The sequence below is a fragment of the Paramormyrops kingsleyae genome, chromosome 5 (assembly GCF_048594095.1).
Source record: "Paramormyrops kingsleyae isolate MSU_618 chromosome 5, PKINGS_0.4, whole genome shotgun sequence".
Lineage (NCBI taxonomy): Eukaryota > Metazoa > Chordata > Actinopteri > Osteoglossiformes > Mormyridae > Paramormyrops > Paramormyrops kingsleyae.
Genome location: NC_132801.1, coordinates 29,070,352 through 29,092,385, shown reverse-complemented (window position 1 = coordinate 29,092,385; position 22,034 = coordinate 29,070,352). Strand labels below are relative to the sequence as shown.

General features: G+C 42.7%; 3 protein-coding genes and 1 long non-coding RNA gene across 5 annotated transcripts; 1 reads left to right on the top strand and 3 right to left on the bottom strand.

Moving 5' to 3' along the window:
• Positions 1-876: 876 nt before the first annotated feature.
• Positions 877-4,857, bottom strand: cpsf4 (cleavage and polyadenylation specific factor 4). 2 transcript variants are annotated; one of them, XM_023815018.2, is made up of 9 exons: positions 4,765-4,857; positions 4,525-4,668; positions 4,182-4,232; positions 3,775-3,927; positions 3,592-3,687; positions 3,350-3,443; positions 2,554-2,626; positions 2,204-2,389; positions 877-1,883 (listed from the first exon to the last, which is right to left on the bottom strand). In XM_023815018.2, the coding sequence occupies exons 2-9, from the start codon at positions 4,625-4,627 to the stop codon at positions 1,815-1,817; spliced, it is 825 nt and encodes a 274-aa protein (XP_023670786.2). In that variant the 5' UTR covers positions 4,628-4,668; positions 4,765-4,857; the 3' UTR covers positions 877-1,814. The 2 variants fall into 2 exon arrangements, with proteins under 2 accessions (XP_023670786.2, XP_023670787.2); XM_023815019.2 differs by having other exon boundaries at positions 2,204-2,305; positions 4,525-4,837.
• Positions 4,858-5,063: 206 nt separating this feature from the next.
• Positions 5,064-13,941, top strand: ptcd1 (pentatricopeptide repeat domain 1). Its single transcript, XM_023815017.2, has 8 exons — positions 5,064-5,872; positions 6,055-6,195; positions 7,003-7,221; positions 7,313-7,414; positions 7,528-8,292; positions 12,630-12,746; positions 13,140-13,322; positions 13,452-13,941. Exons 1-8 carry the CDS (start codon positions 5,414-5,416, stop codon positions 13,620-13,622), a joined length of 2,157 nt encoding a protein of 718 aa, XP_023670785.2. The 5' UTR covers positions 5,064-5,413; the 3' UTR covers positions 13,623-13,941.
• LOC140590906 (uncharacterized) lies at positions 9,687-12,470 on the bottom strand. The gene is made up of 2 exons (XR_011991807.1): positions 10,857-12,470; positions 9,687-10,575 (listed from the first exon to the last, which is right to left on the bottom strand). It is a non-coding gene; the product is annotated as an uncharacterized lncRNA (long non-coding RNA).
• Positions 13,942-14,578: 637 nt separating the features above from the next.
• On the bottom strand, positions 14,579-21,479 carry LOC111845532 (guanine nucleotide exchange protein smcr8a-like). The gene is made up of 2 exons (XM_023815016.2): positions 18,293-21,479; positions 14,579-17,346 (listed from the first exon to the last, which is right to left on the bottom strand). Exons 1-2 carry the CDS (start codon positions 20,635-20,637, stop codon positions 16,893-16,895), a joined length of 2,799 nt encoding a protein of 932 aa, XP_023670784.1. The 5' UTR covers positions 20,638-21,479; the 3' UTR covers positions 14,579-16,892.
• Between the last annotated feature and the right edge of the window lie 555 nt (positions 21,480-22,034).

Below are 22,034 nucleotides of genomic sequence, written 5' to 3'. Positions count from 1 at the left end.
AGGATTTAAAAATGCAGATTTCATTATTTTTTTTTTAAATATAGGGTGGTCTCAATTTTTTCCAGAGCTGTTTATGTATGGTGATCGCTGAGTCATTCAGTTAATATTTAGCTCTGTGTTTTGGGATTATTGAGTCTAACACTAGGATGAACTCTTATTGATCATGGTGGTGTGTTTGACCTGCAGGTTATTGAGTGATTTTTGCGGTTAATGGATTTGTTTATATTCAGATCATAGTATGATCATTAACACGCTGGCATATGACCACAGTGGAGAGGGACGGTTGGTCTTGTCAGTATGGAGATGAAGGGTGTTTTTCTGAAAATAAGGACTGATAATCCCCTGCCACCTGCATCAAGCTGTCTGGTTACTCAGCAGAGTGAGCAGCTCATTCGTCACGCACTAGCGCTGAGCACACGTCTCCAAGTCACCAGTAACCTGCTGATACCATTATTCATGAACCTTGCCATTCGTTGCCAGGGTTTATAGATTCTGTGATTTTGTGTAGTGATGGTTCATGAAGCCTCATTTGGCTATTCGTTGTATTCTCTGACCCCACAAGATGGTGCTTTCCGTTCAAAAAAAGGCCTTAAAGCCCAAAGGCAACCCAAGATCGCCATCTAGTGGAGTTAAAAAATACAGCAAATAGTTCATGAAGCTTCGTTTGGCCATAACTACTTTTCTGCATCCAAAGTAGTTCTCAGCCATCACATGCCGTCATTGATGATGAGATGCGGGGAGATGGTGATCGTGTGGTTGGTGAGCACCTTGAGTTTGTGTGTGTGTGTGTGTGTGTGTGAGTGGGGGGGGGGGGCACAAATCCCATCAATTCTGATCTCGCATCGTGTTGGGATGGATAACAAGCCACCCCAGACATCTGCAAATAAAATTTTAATCAGAGTACAAAAATGCATGTCAGCAAAAAAATCTCAGGTAACCAAGTGTTGTTTTTAAGTTCTGCCATTCAACATCTGTAGTAATTTTTTCCATCCGTTTTTAACCTGCTCACCAGTTAAAATGCAGCTGCACACCAGGTAAGCCTTATATCTAAAAGGATTCTCAACACACTTTATGAAAAACCTTAAATAAAACCTAGCATGTCATTACGGAATGAATACCACAGAGCAGAGCTTTCAAACTGCCTGTGAAGAGATGGCTACCTTAAATGTCGCAGCAAAAACCATGAAGGCTGAATTAGCCTTTACACAACCAAGCCAAAAACCTGTAATACCGACACAGCTTGACATACCGCGACAATAAAAAACAGGGTGATTTCACGGCAAACCACAAACCAAGTCCTTTTCATTTGAAGATTGCCTTTATTGTTGAACAGTCCTTCCCAGAAAACTGGCATCTTGGCAGAGAAATTCCTGCAGCCATTCCTGCAGTCGGGTGACATTTCAGAGACACGGAACAGACTGCTTTCGACGCTTTGGGAGCTGTAAGGGTTTCCTTGTCCTGGTGAGATCGGCACATGTTTTTGACGGTTTACCGTCGGGTACAGAATTCTCCCTGTAAAAATCAAGGAAGGAGGAGGGGGTTGAATTCAGTCTGTCTGCTGCAGGCTGTGTTTTGGCATCCCTCCGCAGAGGAAGGGGGCTGCGTCGGCTGGTTGTCCTGCAGTGTGAGACTTTCGAGACACATTAGAGCTTGAACTCATTTTTAAATTTAAAAAGGGGAAGAGCTGGTGCTGGCTGGGAAGTGAAAACCGGCCAGGATCGCTCCAGAAATCCGCTTCAGAGACGAGCTCCAGAAATCCGCTCCAGCGACGAGCTGCAGCTTCATCCCGGGTTGACAGCACATCCACACGACGGTCACTGTCCGCTCAGGAAGGCCAGATGTCCCTTTGTGCATTTGTTGGCATAGTGCCCCTTCTCTCCACACTGAGAAAAAGAAAACAATTATCAGTCCTGACATACAGCATATGCAAGAAAGGAACCCTTAGATTCAGCTGTAGAGTTATCAAATACTCAGAAAAGACTGGAAATACAATCCTATTTATGAAATACAGCAATAAAAAACAATTTGCGTCATTGTACAAAAGAATCTTACAGCAAATTATAACATAACATGGTATTAATCAATTCACATGCATAATGAGTAAAATGAACATCAAATGATCTTCTTAGCATAATATATTTTCACAATCCAGACAATTCGCCGTGCCTGGACCCTCCCTGACCTGCCCAGTGAGGCTAATTACCTTGTAACATGTGACCTGTTCCAGTGGGCGTGGTCCTCTGTGCCCAGTCGTGTTGTTGTTTGAATGCACGGCCCCAATGACTTGCGGCGTCCTCTGGTATTGCTGTTGGTGGTTGGTGTTGACTTTAGAATTGGTTAACTGGATCAATGACGAGGACGACCTCATATTCATGGGCTGAATATTTAGCTAAGAGAAAGAAGAAGAAACTACATCTATCCCCAGCCAAGCTGCGCTAATTCTACACTAAGTGATCTTTACGTTTGTACGTCAAACACACGGAACGTACATGCAGGGGACTCCAGGGATGCACACAGCCTACATCAGCAGAGTAACACCTGAGCACTGCGTACCTTTTGCTGGTTCTGGGTTTGCAGTGGGAGTGGTTGTTGTTCCGTGGTCCCCATGGGCAACTCAAACCGTGGGCTGCAGGACATAACTGACACAGTTAGGTTCTCTATTCATCAAAAGCTGCTTAGGCAGTTGTAGACCCTGAACGAAATGCCAGTGCATTATGCACACAATCACATGCACTATACAGGAGAAAACCAGAGAACCCAGAGGAAAACCATGTGATACAGAAAGAATATATGAATCTCTCTCTCTCTCATACACACACACACACACACACACACACAAAGACCTGTACTCATATCTTTGTGGGGACCATCCATTCATTTCTAATGTCAGCAATAACAACCTTACCCCAGCCCTAACCTTAACCATAAGTAACCAAACAAAATACACGACTTTTGGCATTTTTACTTTTTTGATTGCATTCACAGATTGAAAAAAATTTGAGGTTATACTTAAACCATCACTACTTTCCTGCATCCAAAGCAGATTCCAGCCATCACATGCCATCACCTTTAGACCAGAAAAATGGTCCCCACAATGTCAAAATAACAGATGTTTATCACATTGTGGGGACCAAATATCCCCACGACATAAGGTATACCTGGACCACACCCACACCCACACCCACACACACCCCCACACACACCCACACCCACACCCACACACACACACACACACACACGGGATTCTAACCCCCAACCCAGGAGGTATGCAGCCACCACACTGCCGCTATTTTATAAATTATATGGCAAAAGTATACATTGGATTAAAGGGTTAAAAAAAAGAACTCACTGCATAAATTTGCAAGACCGGCCTTCTGGACAAAAGCCCACCAGGTAGTTGACACAGATAACTCTCCTGGTGTGTCGGTGTCTGCAGTCAGGACCTGTAAGAGCAGTCAGAACAAGTATAAGTATATATACATAAATCAGGTGGCGTTTATGCATGTGGAACACAGCCCCACATAACTCATGTTCTGCATGAGTATTTGTAATTTACAGTTCATATTACAGACCGACATGTAAAACGCTCACCATGTTTGCAGAATCCTCTGTCATACCAGGGACAGTCCTTAATCTTTGACTCGGGGTCAATGTGCAAGAATGGACATTCCTTATTACTGCACTCGCCTGCAGAGACGTTTGAGAATCAGTCAGCCTGAGGGACGACCCGAAAGGCATCGGTCTGCTCTGTAGATGTGTGGCAGGCCCACTCACCGAACTTGGAGTAGAAGTAGCACTCGGGCATCTTGGTCATGTCGTACTCATGAAGGAACTCGCACTGGTCGCCTTTTTTACAGAGACCCCGCAGCCAGTGCTTACAAACCACCGTTTTCTCCCCGCTGATATGGCGGAATGGACACATGCCACCTTCAAAACAGAGGAACACACAGGAAATACAACAAGAGGCAGTGGGTACTGAAATTAAGAAAACGGACGCAAACACCACAGCACCAAGTAGTAAAGAAAACAGTCATTAGAAATAAATAAGTATATATTTTTAAAATAACTCAGAATATTAAAATAACTACCATGTTATAATCAGTAGGGATTTAAATTTACGTTGATGGCTCCCCGGATTAACGGTAAACGGTATCGAAACTGAAACGAGATTTTATACCTACCCTTTAAACAGGCTGCTTTCATGAAAAATTCACACACAGCCGCTCCTGATTCTGAAAGAAAGTATTGTGAAAGTACAGATAAAGTACAGTAAAGGACATTATCGTTTTAAATAACAATCCTCTACATGAAGCGCGATGTACAAAAATAAGGTATTATTAATACGTTAATTTTGTATTTGAAAATGAGCCAATCGATCAATGTTTATTTGACTTGGCGGCGCTGTGTATTATGTCACGGAAGACGCGCCACTTCTATGTTAACTTACTATAGCGACCAGAACTTTTGTGCGATCTAATAATTTTATCGGACTGAAGGGCTAGCTGATGAAATATTTGCACTTACTGTCCATTCCTGGGAAGGGTAAAGGCTGAGCGCCCAGTTGCTGCTCAACAGCAAGTTCCAGATCAAATTTGATATGATCCACTGTAGCTATCAAGTCCTGCATGTTTCCCACCTGTGAGAGACCAGCTATGCACAAACCAGGATCTAATCGAGCAAAAACACGCGTTTATTGAAAATGCTTCCGCTGAAATTGAGGCACATGGAAACGTAAGCTTTTCGTACAAATATGAGATAAATTACTTTCAGAGCCTGATCACTTTTCTTCAACAAGAAAATCCCTCTCCCTCCTGCCGAAATCCCGACGACCTGAACTCCGAACTCCGACCTTCCAGGCCAGGCTAATCGAGCCCAGAGTAAAGGCTGCCGCGCTCCGTGAATTGACAGAATTGGTTTGGAATTAATTCACAGTATTTAATTCGAATTATACGAACAGTATGAATGTAGAACGACTTTCGTTGTTGCCGCCTTTGTTTGTGAAAAACTTAATGGTTCTTGAAAACTTGCATCTACTAGTTGGCCTGGGCAGATCAGACCTTCGCGAGGACAGAGGTAACCATGTGAGTGTTTCCCATATGGCTGCTGCGCAAGGCCATGCTGTGTGAGATTAAACTTATTTCGCGAAGTATATTTCTCATATTTCTCCTTATTTTGAAATTTCATTGAATTCTCTACAGCTAAGCGAATGGCGCTGGATGTGAGTCTATTACCAGATTTCATATTAAGATGCAAACTTAAATTCCACACCAATATTTCAACATTGATGTCTGACTCGTAGTTCTGACAGCTTCCTGATACCTGGATTGCTTTCATGTCAGGAGATAGCTGGCATGAGGACAGTATAACGAATTATTTCCTTAAACACAGAAGTGTTTTTTGAGGTATTACGTTTATGACGAGAATGTCTCTAAGGTTTATTCTACGCGGACGAGCTATTCTCAACCATAGCCTCAAATACTATACTGGGTCAACTTGGGAAAATCATGGGGGAAATGTGTCTGTATTTAAAACCGTGACGTCGGAGAATATTGTATTTGGACACAGTAGAAGATTTAGTTCGTCCGTCACTTCACAAAATAATTCCCATAATCACAAGGTGGATCAGAGGGGTCCATCAGCATCAGATATCTGTGACAAGGACACGAATGTTGGAACCGGACATGGCTTTGGGTCCCTCTCTTCGAGGTTTTCATCCCGAAAGTTTTTTCGCAAGACGTCACCCGAAGTCCAAGATTATGCGTACAGCAGTGAAAATGCAGAGGATGAAGCTGAACTGCGACCCAGGCCAGTCAGAAGAAACACCCAGTACTGGTATTTCCTTCAGTGTAAGAAGCTGATAAAGAAAAACAAGGTAAACTTTGGTAATACCTTCACTTTACGTATATAGCCAATATCAGGCGATGAAAGAAAACCCATGAATTAATTGCATGATAATTATAGCTCTGTATGAATTATTTGTTTTTCAGTAATTTGAAGTACTGGAGAGAACATGGAAGTGTTTCAAGTGTATTTCCTTGTTTTCCTCTGTTTTAGCTGGCTGAAGCACTGGACATGTTTGAGACGCAGATGCTGAAGGTTGAGCGGCTGCATCCAGAGGAATTCAATTACACTGTGTTGATAGGGGGCTGTGGCCGCGTCGGCTATGTGAAAAAGGCTTTCAGGCTTTACAGTGATGTGAGTGGAAGTCTCTGCTGGTAAAATAACACCTACATATCGCTTCCAAGTTATTGCTGCAAGGTTTAAAGCCAGGTTGTTTTTGTACAGAACTAATTTTGGCATGGGAGAAGTGTAAGGTGTCTAGTTAATCTAAATAATGCTGCTTAAAGTTTAACTCACAATATTCAATATAAAGATCCTCAGCAAGTATTATGAATAGAACCATAAAGAGAAACCAGGCATGTGTTCATAGTATTTTTCTATGAAAACTAGCTCATGTGACCTGCCTTCCATCTTGATTGGCCATCCCTTGGTCATTATGGTCTCCTGGCAACACTGGACACTGTTGTATTTTGCAGTTGTTTAGCAGGAATCTCCTCCTCATGTTGTTTTGATCTGACTAGCTCCTTCAAATGTCAGGTCCTTACAATGTTATGTAATGTTTTGTGTATCTCTTGCTAACTTGCACTTGTTACTGGTCACTCACTGGAAGGTCAGTCTAGCTGAGCTAGTACCTAAGTTGGTACCTTCACAACTTTATGCTTGTGACATACTGCCCCGTAAAGGCAAAACACAGTTAACACAGTTTGTCATAAGTGAGTTATGACGTCTTGGGCTCTGTTTTATCTTGTGACAATCTTAGTATGACTGTCCTCACTTTTGAAGACAACGTGAAAATTACGGACTCTATGAAATTAACACTAAAACGAAGGCAAAACAGCCTTTTCCTCAGTTTCATTCAGTGTGTAGTTAGTGTGTTTCGCCTTTGTAGGACTTAAGCATCTGCTAAACAGATTTAAGTGAAATTATTCTACTTAATGATAGATGAAGAAGCGGGGTCTTGTTCCCACCGACGCGACCTACACCGCTCTGTTCAACGCCTGTGCCGAGTCTCCCTGGAAGGAGTCCGGCCTCCAGCAAGCCCTCAGCCTTCAGCAAGAGCTCAGGAGGAAGAACGTGCAGCTGAGCACCATCACGTACCACGCTCTGCTCAAGACCCACGCGCTCTGCTCCGACCTCCGGGGCTGTTTCCACGTGCTGCGGGTGAGGGAGGCGCTGCTCCTGGTTTCTTTGTCCAAAAGCGGCCTCTTGCATGCCCCCCCAGGTGCCCTGTAATTGAAATTCACCATTGCAGGAGATGATGCAGAGTGGCCACATCATCACACATGAGACATTCAACTTTTTGCTGATGGGATGCATTAAAGACCAAAAAGATGGCTTCCGGCTCTCCTTACAGGTCAGGGTTGCATTTTGAACTTCTCCTTGCATTATTTACGCATATGGAATGTCCAAATGCAGTTTTTTAGCCTATGTTTATTTATTTATTTATTTATATATATATATATATAGGTTTGGCGCCAGATGCTGAAGTGTGGAATAAAGCCCAATTCGCACAGTTATAACCTGCTCCTCCGCGCCGCTCGGGACTGTGGCATCGGCGACCCGGCTGTGGCCTCCCTTCTGCTGCTGAGGGTTGATGGGGCATCGGACCCCAATGCGACAAGACGAGGACGGGGGTCGAGGGAGCGTGAAAGAGTTCAGGAACCGCACGTGATGGATTTCGACGTGGATGCCTTCGAAAGGCAGGTCTTCGTGGAAAAGGACCCAGGATGCTGTGATACGACGGGGCATGGTGGTGGTGTGGTCTCCGACAGGGGGGGGCTAGATGGGACATCCCTGAGTGAACAGACTGGGTTTCGACAGCACAATAACCCCAGCCAGCTCCCCACCCCAGCACTGGGCCGAGTATGTCACGACCAGTCCGCTCCCATTCAGCGTCTTGGTGAGAACTTGCCCAACCTTCTCAATGTTGGAGCTGTCAATTCCAACGTGGTCTCCCTGGGGAATATAGCCCACCCCTGGGACAGGCTGGCGCTCATGGGGGGCATGGAGGGCTTCCTGAAGAAGATGCTCTCTGACAGCCTGACGCCCGACATCAAGACGCTGACGCTGCTGAGCGAGGTGACGGAGCCGGGAGACGCGGCGGAGGCAGGCCTGGCGGTGGAGGCAGGCCTGCTGTCCCTTTCCGAGCAGTACCGTCTGAAGCTGGACATTACCTTCTTTAACACGCTAGTGAGAAAAAGAGCCCGAGCAGGAGACTTAAACGGAGCAAAGGTCAGGAATATTTCCCTATAATTACCCCAGAGACACCGCAATATCACTGAATGTAATGGCAACATCATTTTATTTAACAATTTATCATTAATTCAACTAACCTATTAGATATTATAGGGTACACCAATGCTATAATATACGGTTATTAAATTACTACATTATCATGCATTATATATTATTCATATATAACACATCAGGGTGGAGGGAAATCGATTCAGTTACAAATCGTGGTTTTTCGAGGTGGTGATTTTTATATCGGCATTTGAGTTTTAAATATCAATGTAAACGCAGGTTACTGTCATTATGTTGGTCACATTTGTTAGTTCTAGTACATTTGTCCAGTTGCACACACGTTTTTAAGGGACTGACATGTGCGCGACTGATTTTGAGGTTTTCTGAGTATGATGACGAAATTGTTTTTCTAATAGCTATGGAGCATGTGAAAATTATGCCAACAAAAATAATGTTTAGAAATAGTGCATTATAACTAGGTTATGCCAGAAAACACATGCTTAGGCTGTATCACGATATGATATTCAAATTGATGATTAAATGAATGTTCATTGTCTAGTGTTGTAGTTCTCGAAACCGGTCTTGGCTCTAGACCACTTTTTTGCGGTCTTGATTTGGTCTTGGACATGGAGGACTTGAGGTTGTATTTCAAGGTCGGTTAAGACCACTCATCAAAATGCCCCGATATTTATCACAACGGCTTAATATTTATCTGTTTAACATTAGAACCTGACAAATGCAAACTGTGTGATTTTTCGCCCCCATTAATCTCGGGCTCATAACTTTGGATAGTTATAACGCACAGACATGAATCGCATATGTTTGCGATCCAGAGAACTTACTTGATCCAGCTGTCCAAATTGCAGCGTTGTGTATAATGTATTCCAGAGTAATCCTGTGCGCAAGGAAGCATATATTTTAATACATTTTCCACTAAAAAGCACGCCTAACACTGTTAAAACACTAATATTATTCACATTAGACAGAAAACAAAGTGCATATAAAATCAAAGATATTCATTCCCGCCTGGTACTAACCATGTATTCCTTCACAATACTAAGCCATTGAAAGGTCCCCAGTGAAAGCCCTGCATTCTCATATCATGGAGACTCTAATCTCAACATTTATAAGATTATATTTGTAGTGCCTGCAAATTGTTATATTAGATGAGACTAAAAATTGAGATAGGGTTCAAAGGGTTAACAGTTAGGGCTGTGTATTGGCAAGGGCCTCACGATACGATACGTATCACGATACATGGGTCACGATACGATATATCGCGATATATTGCGATACAATACATATTGTGATATATTGCAATAGTTTGTATTAGTATATGTGTGTCACATTATATTGACAACTTGATAAAGTAGGCAGACGAATTAAAATTCCAATTCCAATTTATTTTCCATCCATTCCAATTCCAAGTTAGAACGGCACAGTGTGATTGAAGTCCATATTGTTATTAAACACTTAACTTAACACTTAAACATTCAACTAAAATGTATATGCCACTAAAGTTACATATAAATTAAATAAACAATTTATAAAACTAAAATAGTAAGTGGCAAAAAAATTAAAGTGCATCAAGTAAACATAAAACTGGAACAAAATGCTCTAATATGAGGTATTCATTGTCACCAAACTGTTAGACCAAAAACGATCTTTTGCCTCCAAACTATTAGAAACTTAAGTGTCTAAAATATTTTGATAACTAATAAATGATTACATATTAACATTGAATGTAAGTAAATGTACCATTCCTGAGTGACTGTAGAACCATCTGAAGTTAACAACAACAAGCAGGATACAATAGCAGGCCTACTTTAGATTTTTGCTCAGGAACAGAATTTGATCAACATGTTTTGGGCTAAGTGCACTCCTCTGTGCTGTGATTATGTCCCCTGCGGTAGAGAAAACTCTCTCTGAGGAGACACTCGTGCCCGGGATACATAGGTATCTTTTTGCAAGGTGTGACAAGAGTGGATACTCGTTTTGGTGCTGCTTCCACCAGTCCAGTGGATTGGCTCCAGTAAGTGACAGGGGTGCTGCTTCCTTGTATTTTTTCATCTCCTCCTCTGCCAGTTCATGTGTGGTTTTTCTCAGTGAGGGTCTCACTGCACCATATGTTTGTCCAAGTAGATCAGCTAAAGTAAAAGAATCTCTGGGTCTCTTGGATGGGATGTCCTCTTGCACAGGACCTTGAACATCCACCACCTCTGGCACCACATCTGCATTAGTCTCTCTTGCCTCCACTCCAGTCTCTCTCTGCTGGAAAAAAACAACAAAAAACCCCACCAAAATTAGCTTTGATTTTATGGAAATTAAGGAAACAAAAAATAGTCCCAAATAAGAACAGTGACAATTCTAGGTCATTAAGTTTCCATGTAATATATATATATTTATGTTGTTGTTAACTAATTTATCTTACATTTAAAAATAAATATCTTACATTTTAATATATCATGTTTTTTAATGTGAAAATGTGAACAGATATATATTTTTGCTTGTCTAACTGACAATGAATTCTAATGTTTATTGGCAAAGCTTACCTGGCACCTTGCAGCTTCTGCAATGACTCTCACATAGATGTCCTGGCGTTTGTCATCAGACAGGAAGGGCAAAGCCTTAAATCTGGGATCCATAGCTGAGGCCACATAAAGAATATCTTTCTGCTCATCATCCAAGTATCTCTTGTTTAGATCCAGGCATATAGCAGATTTAATTTCTTTTATCATGGTGGACTCACTGGGGCTCTCTTGTAGATCATGGATCATCTGGGCATGGAGTGGTGCCACAAGTGATAGGGTTGCGGTGCTCTCCTCTGACAAGACAAGCGTAGCTACCTTCATAGGTTTCAGAGCGCTGACAATTTCTTCTGCAGATGTTATGTCCGAATCATTGAGTGTGCAGAGGTCCTTCTCAGTCTTCCTCACTTCACCTGAGAGGAGGGCTGCACAAATGGCTGGCTGCTGCTCCAGAAACCGCTGCAGCATGTCAAAAGCACTATTCCACCTCGTAACTACGTCAGTCATAAGTTTGTGTTCAGGCAGCTGTAGTAGCTTTTGTTTTTGCTGCAGTACGTGGCTGGCTGTAGTGCTGCGTCTAAAAAAACTGGTTATGCGTCTCACTCTTCCAAGTAGACGCGCGACTGATGGGAGCTTCAGTGCACGCTGTGAAGCTAAATTGATGGCATGCGCGAAACATTTTACATGCAACATGCCGGCCAGCTGTGCTGCTACAGTCATGTTTGACGCGTTGTCTGTTACGACGACAGGGTCCTTCCATTTTATGTCCCATTCCTCCAATGCAGTTTTCAGTAACTCTGCAATGTTACTGCCAGTATGGCTCTCATGCATTGCTCGTGTCTGCAAAACATGTGAAACGAGTTCCCACTCATCTGAAATGTAATGTGACGTAATCGTAACGTACGACTCAGTTGCTCTGGAGGTCCATGCATCGCACGTCAGAGCCACTCTTTCTGCCGAGGCAAGCGATGTTTTGACATGTAGCTTTACCTCTTCGTAAATTGTGGGCACTGCTACGTCCGTTATGTGTCTGCGAGTGGGGATCATGTAGCGCGGCTCCATAGTATTCACCATATGCCTGAAGCCGGCATTTTCAACCACACTATACGGCCGCAAATCCTTACAAATGAAATGCACAACTGATTCCGTTATCTTCTTTGCGCGAGCTGAGGTAGACGGAAGTTTGTTAGTGATGTTATCCAGTGTAGTTTGCCTTAAATCAAGAGGTTTCGGCTGAGGTCGCAGTGCCGCTAATTCATCTGCGTGGTGTCTTGTTAAGTGATAACGCAAGTTCGTAGTGTTTCCTGAATATTTTAAGATAGATTTGCAAAGCTTACAAATGACATTTGTTTTGTCTAATTCGGTACTCCCTGGTATCGTATTGAAACCGAAATGCAGCCACACGTCAGCTCTAAAAGCTGGAGGCGTTTTTAAATTGTCCGCCATGCTCACTCATGTCTTGCTTACTTCTGATATCGTACTGCTTAGTGTTTTGTTGATAGCGAGTTAGCGACATCTATTGGAGCGGAGGAGGAGTTTTTTTGGCACAACTTGGATCGATACTTGAGGTTTGACTATCGATACACTATCGTAAAAGAAATTATCACGATAGTTAGATGTATCGATATTTTTGCACAGCCCTATTAACAGTACTGTGACTGGGTGTAAAACATCCTGCTTGAAAGTTCGAATGCAACCAATAAGATGCGTCTTATTTGAAAAAATGTTACATTTGCACCGAAGCATTTATATTTGTGCTATTTAGAAGAAGCTCACCTTGTAAACCATCCCTTTCAGGCCCTTATTCCCATGCTGGCTGAAAGGGGTTTGACAGCCGATCTTCAGACTTACTGTAGCCTGGCTGTTGGTTGCAGCAGAAAGGAAGATGGACTGCAGCTGCTTTCTGAAATGCAGGTGAGATGAGTGTATTTCTGGTGCCTGGATCCGGGGTGACACCAGCATTTTGCCAGATCGCCGAAGCTGAAAACCACAGCCATAGTGTATGCTGTTTAGGCATAATGTAGAATGGGGTCAAAGCAGTACTAGAGTGGCTTAAGATTAAGGTCAATGTGCTTCAATGACTTCCTTGAACCTTGTGGATGGGCAGAGGTTACATCAAGGCCATGAGAAGATGGTGGATGTGTGACATGTCCTCCCTAATTAATCTTTGAGAAAATCAAGTATGTCACAGAACAGGACTCTGAAGGATGGGCCACAGTCTTGTTTTCTGAACATGTGCTTTGATGTATCACAATGATGGACTGGTGTTCATGTGGCTTGTTAAGTGTGTCGTGTATTTGACCGTAGGCTTCTGGGATCGTTCCTAATACCCACGTGTACAGCGCCCTCATCAGTAGTGCTTCTAAACGGCTGGACTACATATATTTGAAGGAGATTCTCAAAAGCATGAAGCACAACAAGGTCGCCCCGACGGAGGTCGTCATACGGCAGCTCGAGTTCGTAGCTCAGTATCCGCAGAAGTACGACAGGGTAAGTTATCAACTGTCTTTACATCTCACTGAATGTAGATGGCTACCTTTACCCAGAATCAGGCATACGGAGAATCACACACATATAAATTGCTAAATTAGAGAGTATTGTTTTCATCCTTTTTTGCAGTACAAAACAAGAAATACCTATCTGGATAAAATCGATGGTTTCCGAGGTTACTACGCTCACTGGCTCAAGTCGATGCCCGGCCAGGAGACTCCGCATCCTTGGGAAAGGTTTAAACTGCCAACACGAGAGCCTGAAGATGTCAGTGAAGAGAAGAATCAGGCCAAAGAATAACGTTAGAAAGTAGTACTCTGTACAAGCAATGCCTATGTGATGGAAAAACGAATGTCCGTTATATTCAGGAAGTCACTAAGTCTCTTGAATAGTGTTTATTGTACTGTAGGGAGTACAAATGTACTCGTACTTTTTGTGTTTGAAATGTGTGAGGGAAGGACGTGAGTTCATAAATCAGATGCTGATCATAGTCCTGTGTACTGTTAATACATTGTTTGGGGCAGTTTATATAAAGATATGTAATTTATTAGTGCAAGAATGTTCTTCAGAGTTCAGGCCCAATGCACCCATTCTTAATTAATAAATCAAAATAATCACACCTGCTGAGGTTTGCTTTTTTGCAATGTGGGCATCATGCATGAATGTAGGAAAAGAGGAACGTGGGAAGATGACTTCCAGTATTCAGTCGGCTTTATTTGGCTTCCTGTGCTAACAGAAGATAGAGGCTGGCCGAAGGAGGCAGAGAGTAGTCTGTGAACCGCCGTCACGGGGATAATTGGGGCTTGCACACTTCTGCTGAAAACCAGCTCCAACTGGTTTATTCCACCGTGCAGAGTGTGCCTGAGAACCTCCCTGCTAAGTCTTTGTTGTGAAGCTTAATTGAAAAGCGCTTGTTATTCTGTAATAGCTTATTTTGTAGCTCAACAAACTATGAGAGAAACGGTTTACACCAACTGTTTAAGTGCGGAAATGACTGCTGAAGTATGAAATGGGATGATATTTTAGAAGACTGATATATCTTCTAAACATTAATTTACAGGAGCATGTTCATATATAGCATCATATTACAGCAGAAAGATGTGTTATTGCTAACATTAATAAGGCTAAGTATGCACTTTGCATCATTACATTTTTCTGGATGTAATCATACTTTCGCAACATCTTAGATGCTTATTACTCCTGAACAATTTTTCATTGCACGTTGCAAAAATAAATCCACAATTACACTACACTGCTGTCAGTATCAATGCCATTTTCTTTATTAGATATAATTTTCTGTGTACAATTAACAGTACATAGATAAAAAGAAAAATAATAAATAATCTGTGAATTTAATTTTTGTGCAAAATCAATACCGAAAATACAGACTGTTACAGTTTGTCATATTAATGCTCTAAATAATTAGCAAACGATAAGAACTTTAACCACACAGACTCTCACTCGCTGTACCTCACACTCACATCAACATGCACTAACACACAAAGGCAGTATGGATATACCGTGCATACACAGATCAGATCACGAGGCATTAGATCAGTCTGCCTCATTTTTAGCTACAAATCCTGTAACGTTTAACTCTGAAAACATGATCTGAGTTTTTGAAAAGTACCTCAGACAATCTGGAAAAATATTTTATGAGGTATGCAAAATAAATGAGTCGGTATACAGTATATATAGCTGATTACTGGAGTGGTTGGTCTTCAACAACTTCAGGGCTGTCAATCCAGTATCAGCGTTTGATGGTAATGAATCTGAAAAGGGTACATTTAAAAAATCCAGAGTATAGACCTACCGATTCCCCCGAAGGCTTTACTGCATTATGGCTTATTAAAGAATAACATTAAAAACCACCGCTTGCAAAAAGCAAAAAACACTATGGCGGCTTCAATCATTTTAAACAAGATTAGTTCTGGAAGGCAGCATACACCTTTGGGATGTGGACCTACACACATCCCTAATCACTGGCACCAATCGAAGCCGGCGGAAATCACATCATTTGGCGTAAATATGTAACACTGTGGTTGCTTAAGGACCTCATGGCTTTGTACAACACTCTCAATAAATTGAGGCCACTACGTTTATATGAGACATGAGAATTTGCCAAATGGAACCGTATTCATTTTCAGAAACAATGGGATCAGCTAAATGTTAAGGATATTAAGTTATGATGATTAATCATATTATGTTCAACAATTATTATTACTAGCATTGATTCAAATAAACAACTGATAACGTGGAATTAATGATAGCTGATCCCAGACTCACACATATACATACATCATAAAATATGTTTTTAGCATGCAATGACATTTTTATATTACACCATGCACAGAACCCAGGACCCTGATTGAATATTGATTTCCATCTATGATTATACTCATAACTTAACCCAGAACCCCATATTTTTTTCTTATAGGTTAATTCATCTGACCGCCCCGACATCAAAGATCAGCAGCTAAAATGGTTTCCATGTTCAGATATTTCGGTAGTTAGTCATCACTCAGCCTTAACGTCGGACACTTTAGAAATGATAAACTGATTATTAGTGTTTGTTTACAGACACAGTGATTTTCTCCTAGTGGATGGAAAAAAAGCTGAAACGAATGCGAACAGGTGCCAGGTGAGAAGATGTCCGCAGAGTAATGGAGCACTCAGCTCTGTGTGGTACCATGGCCTCTGCACGCGTCTCTCCTGCTCGCTCTCTCTGCATAATAGTAAGTGATCAGAAGGCAATAGTGTTCATCACACCACAGCAGAGGGAGTAGTCGTTTCATGCAAGCCACTGCATTCCTGCAGAACCGGGCCAGACCCGTGCCAGCTCTGAGCATTTCCCAATCACCCACGCTAAAGCACATCCCAGTTCCACTCCCATCGATTCCCCATCCATCCTTCCCCCGCTCCCAGTTCATGTTCTTAGTTAAGATTCTCAAGGTTTCTTTTTTTTTTTTTTGCACAATCATTCACAAAACATCAGAAGATGTCAGGAAATGTCACTGATTCCAAAGGTCTCGGTGGCCCTAAGCCCTCAGAACATTTTCTGGTGATAAAATGCCAACGAGATGAAAATACCTGTTTTGGCAGAAAAAAAGTCAGCAGCATCCCCTCGAGCATTCGGTACGTCATTTCTACACCACATGTACAATCGTGGCACAAAAACAGCACGTAACCTGAAAGTCCTTCTTTGATAAAATATATATGCACGTTAACATCATACAACATGTTTTCGAGATTAAATTCTCTTAGTCAAAATACCCCTCTGTTGGGGTTATGATTTTTGCTCATAATACAGTATATTAGTTGCTATTCTCCCATTCATATGGCTCTCAAATAACACACACAGATTAAGTACTAACAGCTTACAAAGTACAAGAGGAAAAATCACGGCAAACGTGTTCATCAGACTTCACATTCACAGGCATTTGGGAAAAACAAAAAAAACATGTAAAATTCATTAGGTCTCTAGACATTCTTACCACAGCATGACTGGAAAATAAAACTTTAGAACGAATAGGTCAGTAATGCAACCCGGCACACATGACATACTCACATCTATATTTTATACACGACGCTGGTAACGTAATTAAAGCCAAAGATGGGGGGGTTGACCCCCTTCCCGGGCCCTCGCAGGTAATGGCATTTGATGAGCTCAGACAGGAACTGCAAGACCTTGCCGTCCTCCGGATCGCAGCTGAAGTGACGCAGGAATTGCGTCCTGCGAGCGGCCACGACTTCCTGGTCCTCGCTGGGGTTCACGGAGAGATGCAGGTGGTGGCAGAAAGTGTACAGGAAGGCCTTGGCGCAGAGCTGCGTCAGCGAGCTCTGCGCGTGCAGGAAGTAGGTGCTGCCATGCTTGATCTGCGTCCGGTGGTCGGCCAAACGCTCCACCAGCGTTCCTCTGTATGGGGGGCAGCGTAGGGTCTTCTGATCGGCATCCAGGATGCTGATGTAGCGGCCATAGCGCTTCAGGGAGTGGAGGATGCTGAACCCCGCTGGAGAGGTGACCCTGAAAAAGCAGAGGGGATGGGGGGGGGGGGCGTAATGCATTATACAGTAGGATGTACAGTAACTCACTCGTGCTTTATGGCTTGCTGTACTCCAAATAATGAATTAAACAACAGGACTGGGACCTTAATTCGGTAGACAATGCGAGGTGTGTTATGGGATGAATGCATTTTAGCACTAAGAATCAGCTGCCTGGTAGATTTGGTGCTAACAGGGAAACACCCAGGTTTTTTCCACTTTCATGCACTGGCTGCTGTGTCGTGTGAAAAAACAAGTTTTTGCAGAAGCCAGTATGGCGTAAGACATAAACAGGCTCTACAGTTCCCCATTATAACTCAATAATAAACTCACATTTTCACTAAAACAACTCTGTTTTGCAGAGCAATGCACCCCAATCTATGGTCCGATTGAGTGAGACATTTTAACAATGTTTGTGTCTTTAATCTGTGGAAGCGTTTAAGAATGTGGAATTGAAGAGCAAATTTAAAAAACACACTCACTAGATTGTTTTTTGTTTTGTTCTTTGACAGCCAATGACCTAAAGTCAGTCTTCCTCATCATATGTTAGAGTATTGGGAACCAAATCTCATTCAGTCCTCATGTAATCCAAAGAGGAACTTTCATTCAATTTCCAAAACTCACTCAGTCCATAGAAATTTTCTCAAAAACTGAGTAACTTTTGGAAATTTGCTCTTCGATTTATTTCTATTTTTGGGTTAACACACCACCGAGACTCAAAAGTCACAATTCTTCAAGCAAGAACACCTGTGACAAAGTGGACACAAATACTTATATGCCGAAGTACACATCTGTCAATTATACAAAAAAATTATGGACGGAACTGACTACCAGTAAAGCTAGTGTACTAGTAATAACTACAACAGGCTGCAGTATTGAACTTTTAAATAGCGTATATGCTTAGCATTGCCAAATAATAAAACACTTACTTGTGAATACCAATCAGCTTCCAGATCTGCAGGTCTGTCAGTTGGAAGGGAGAAGACAGCCATGCTTTCACAGATTCGCCATACTTGCCCAGATTAGGTACATAAATGGACAAAGCGCTAACTAGCTTTTTCACAGTTCTTTCATCACTTCCCAAAACGATCAGAGGTCTTCCACTCAGAAGGCAATGTATGGCTTGCTGAGCGAAGGGATACTGTCGGATAAATCGGAGGGCACACTGCCCAGCTTTCTTCTTCTGCTTCACAGTAATGGGACTACCATAGAGAAAAGGCGGGTTTGTCCTATCAGAGCATGTAGAGGTGCTCATAAAGCTGGTGCTGTCAGAGCAATCGTCCAGGGTCATCCTAGAGGTCTCGTCTGACAGACAGTTGGGGTTCAGCTCGTAAGGGGTGATACTAGATACAGGACCATCAGATATACTTGCGTCATCGAGTGTAAAATCCACCTGCAGTGCCAAGTCCCCCTGGCGGCAAGACTGCGGCTCCTGTTTGACCACCCCGTTGGCAGAGCACTCCTGTGCCAGCTCGGGGGCGGGCACTCTATAACTAAGGCCCTCCTGTCCCATGCAGCAAGTCGCATCCACTTGGACCAAAGTCGCTGCATCGTAAACACATTCGTTATGGGCGACGGTGTCTGAATTTATGGAGAATATTGGCTCGTGCATATTGTTCGTGCAGTCCTCTCCTGTATCGCTATAGTCTTCCTCATAAATAGCACAAGGATAGGATGCTCTCAAATCCTCGGGTATGATGGAATCTGTAGTGCTCAAGACTTCAATGCTATCTTCACTATTGGCCCTCTTGGTGACAATCCTTTTCCTGACTGTGACCGGATAATGTGGGGAAAGATGCGTGACGGTTTCATTCAGCTGAGGTCCCTGAGCTTTGAAAGACTTCTCCGTGCCAAGAACTTCAATGCTCTCACCACTGCTTAGACTCCCTTTCATCATAGCATCCATACATTCATCAGAGAGACCCTGTGCGACGTCACAAGCACAAGCTTCTGTAGAGTCTTCTTCCTGAAATACTTTTACTTCATCACCTGGGTCCATTTTTATATGAAGGGTTTCTACACAGGAAGCGAAGGATTCAAGACTCACAGGTTCACCTGCCTGGATGGAAGCAGGAGGAGGTAGATTATTAAGCAAATTATCCTTTTCGTTATAAGTGTCCTTGTCGGTCTCTTCCTCCTCCCAGCTGCTGTAATCTTCAAAAAGGAAGTTTGTGACTTTCTGTTTCTTCAGCAGAGCTTGACCTATCTGATTTGTGTAGATATAGCAAAGATCTCCTCTGAAGGTCTTCTCAATTTGCTTTAGCTGATCCATAGTTTGGTGGTAGAAATACAAGTCACAGAGCTCCTCGAGTGTCTTCAAGCGCTTATCAAAGCATTTAGCTGATTTCGCCTTTATGAGCTGAGGGGTGTACGAGGGACTGCGTTTAATATCGGGGCTGTCCGACTGACCTTGAGGTTTGGAGTCATTCATGGGGTCCTGACCCAAGTCAGTTGACTCAACTGTATTTTCTGAATCATAGGGAAGAAAGTCGGGGTCTTTCATTTTTCTGTTTGGGTAGGAAGTAATTTGCCTCAACAGATCTTTATGCTCATATATAGACTTTTCGACGTTGGCTAACTCATTCGCTTTTTCTATTGCTTGAGTGGAAAAGCAGCCATTGCTCTGTTTCTGCAATTCAGTTTCCTTATGTAGGATGGCTCGGGTATACTCCAGGTCCTTGAGTTTCTTTTCAATCTCATTTGCGAAAGCTTTCCGGTTTCCAGTCTTCAAACACTCGGACGCTTTGGAGAATTCAGCGGACAGCTCTAGAAACTGCTGCATTATCTTCCTCTCATCGGCTGAAATGTACGCCACGCAGAACGGCCTGACAAAGCCCCGAGCTTCCAAGTCATAAAGGGTGAGATGGTGTACGTAGGCAAAAGCACCTTCCTTTGAATCCCCGAGCACAACTTTGGAGTCCTCCACAAAGTTAAGTTTTGGATAGCTACATCCAGGAGGGTGTCCCACAAAAGAGGCTTGGTAATCTACAGACATGATACGCAGGGAGAAGTAATTGAGATCAAATGTGCCACAAACCTTAGGTCCATCTGGAATGGTAAGTAAAGGCTGTGGGCCGACCTGCTCGGAAAACTCTGAGATGAGAATGAAATCCTTGGTAAATTTCGCATAAGAAGTCTTTGACCACGGATTTTCATTTTCAGAATAAGGGAACGGAGGCACGTTGAACTCCTCTGGTAGCAGAGAATGATCTACATTGGCATCTCCAAAATCATTTTCTTTGGTAAATGCCACTAAATCGGGGGAGCCAATCATATTTTCTATTTCTGTGTAGATGGCATGGATAAAGAGTTATCCTGCTGTCTTTTTGCAGTCACCAGTCATGTTTTCAACACTGTCAAGAGACAGCTGCCCTTCCATACATATTCGCTATGTTCAATGTCCACTGTAACGAGTAGAGCATAATACAGAATTTAAAAATTGTATATAACACACTCGGACCTTTCAACAAGCGCTTATACGATTACGCCATCTGTGAGGTGATCTGTACGTGTTTCTCCTTTCAACGCTATTAATAAACGCTATTGCCTAGCCGAAACGATCAGCAACACTGTGTCATCTTACGGCAACGCGAACAAGAAAATAAGAGATGTGCCGTGTTACTGACTTGCCGAAGGCGGTATCTCCTCCTCTGCGTCCCACCCTCTCCAAATCAAATTTTATGCAGAAAGCGTAAGTGACGGTGAGACGACGGCGAAAATGGAGCGAAGCACATCTGAAGCCAGCGGTGGAGATCATCAGCCATATTTAGCCATGTGACAACCTTGCAACAAGGAAGTACCAAGCGCACTCCTCTCTTATTTATACCGCATTGCAAAGGTCCAGGCAAAATATCGCACCACAAGCTAATACCTGTAACCTTAAAAATATTAAACATATATGTTTTAGCTATCTGTGATCATTTTTCTGTAATATTTATTTAGATAACCGATCATAGCATATGGTATCTTTAGTTACTTCCTTGCCTCTGACAGCTGATGCAGAATCAATTTCATCTTCTTCGGTCTTAACTCTTAAAATGTGATTTCAATACATCCCACTGATCCGAGATCGGATAGCAAAGAGCCTATCTTACCCGATCTACGCCGGCGGCTTATTTTGACAGGACGGGAAAGGGTTAATAATTAATTATTAATTTTTGCCGGACTGACGTCACGTCTTAAAGACACAGCGTAGGGGCTGCATGGGTTCCTGATCTTGGCCAGTCGGTAAGCCGTAAGTTTCTTGCCAGTCAGTCTCTCCGTGAAATCTAGCAAAACATACGGCCGATTTTTTACTACTCCGCACCCTGACTTTCAAAAAATTCAGCGGGCATGCAGGGTGCTGAAAGGGACTCGGGATTAAATTGTCCAGTCAAATTATTTTAGACTTTATATAAATTTCATCGCTGGTTGACAGCACGCCACGAAAAGAAGCTGACATGCATCCTACTAACCGGTGAAATAACACTTATTTGGCGGGATTTACTCGTTTTTTTTTTTTGTTTCTTTTACTCCACTGCTATTTTATTCTTTATTTGCACTGTTGTCCTACTGTCCCTCCACGCACCTGCCCCTCCCACCCCCACCCTGAAACTACAGTGCAAGAATTTCACTGTGTTCCTCGGAACACATAGGACTACAGCCTAAAACGTCAACGATGTCCTATTTTTC

Bases quoted from the DNA above. Each gene is read 5' to 3' on its own strand.
- LOC111845532 (XM_023815016.2), bottom strand. From the start codon at position 20,637: ATGATTGGCTCCCCCGATTTAGTGGCATTTACCAAAGAAAATGATTTT. The intron at 17,347-18,292 runs GTAAGTGTTTTA...CTGCTTTTTCAG, and splicing joins AAGCTGATTGGTATTCACAA to GGTCACCTCTCCAGCGGGGT.
- ptcd1 (XM_023815017.2), top strand. From the start codon at position 5,414: ATGACGAGAATGTCTCTAAGGTTTATTCTACGCGGACGAGCTATTCTC. The intron at 8,293-12,629 runs GTCAGGAATATT...CATCCCTTTCAG, and splicing joins GAGACTTAAACGGAGCAAAG to GCCCTTATTCCCATGCTGGC. The intron at 12,747-13,139 runs GTGAGATGAGTG...ATTTGACCGTAG, and splicing joins AGCTGCTTTCTGAAATGCAG to GCTTCTGGGATCGTTCCTAA.
- cpsf4 (XM_023815018.2), bottom strand. From the start codon at position 4,627: ATGCAGGACTTGATAGCTACAGTGGATCATATCAAATTTGATCTGGAA. The intron at 3,928-4,181 runs GTAGGTATAAAA...TCTGTTTTGAAG, and splicing joins GAAAGCAGCCTGTTTAAAGG to GTGGCATGTGTCCATTCCGC. The intron at 3,688-3,774 runs GTGAGTGGGCCT...ACGTCTCTGCAG, and splicing joins CTACTTCTACTCCAAGTTCG to GCGAGTGCAGTAATAAGGAA.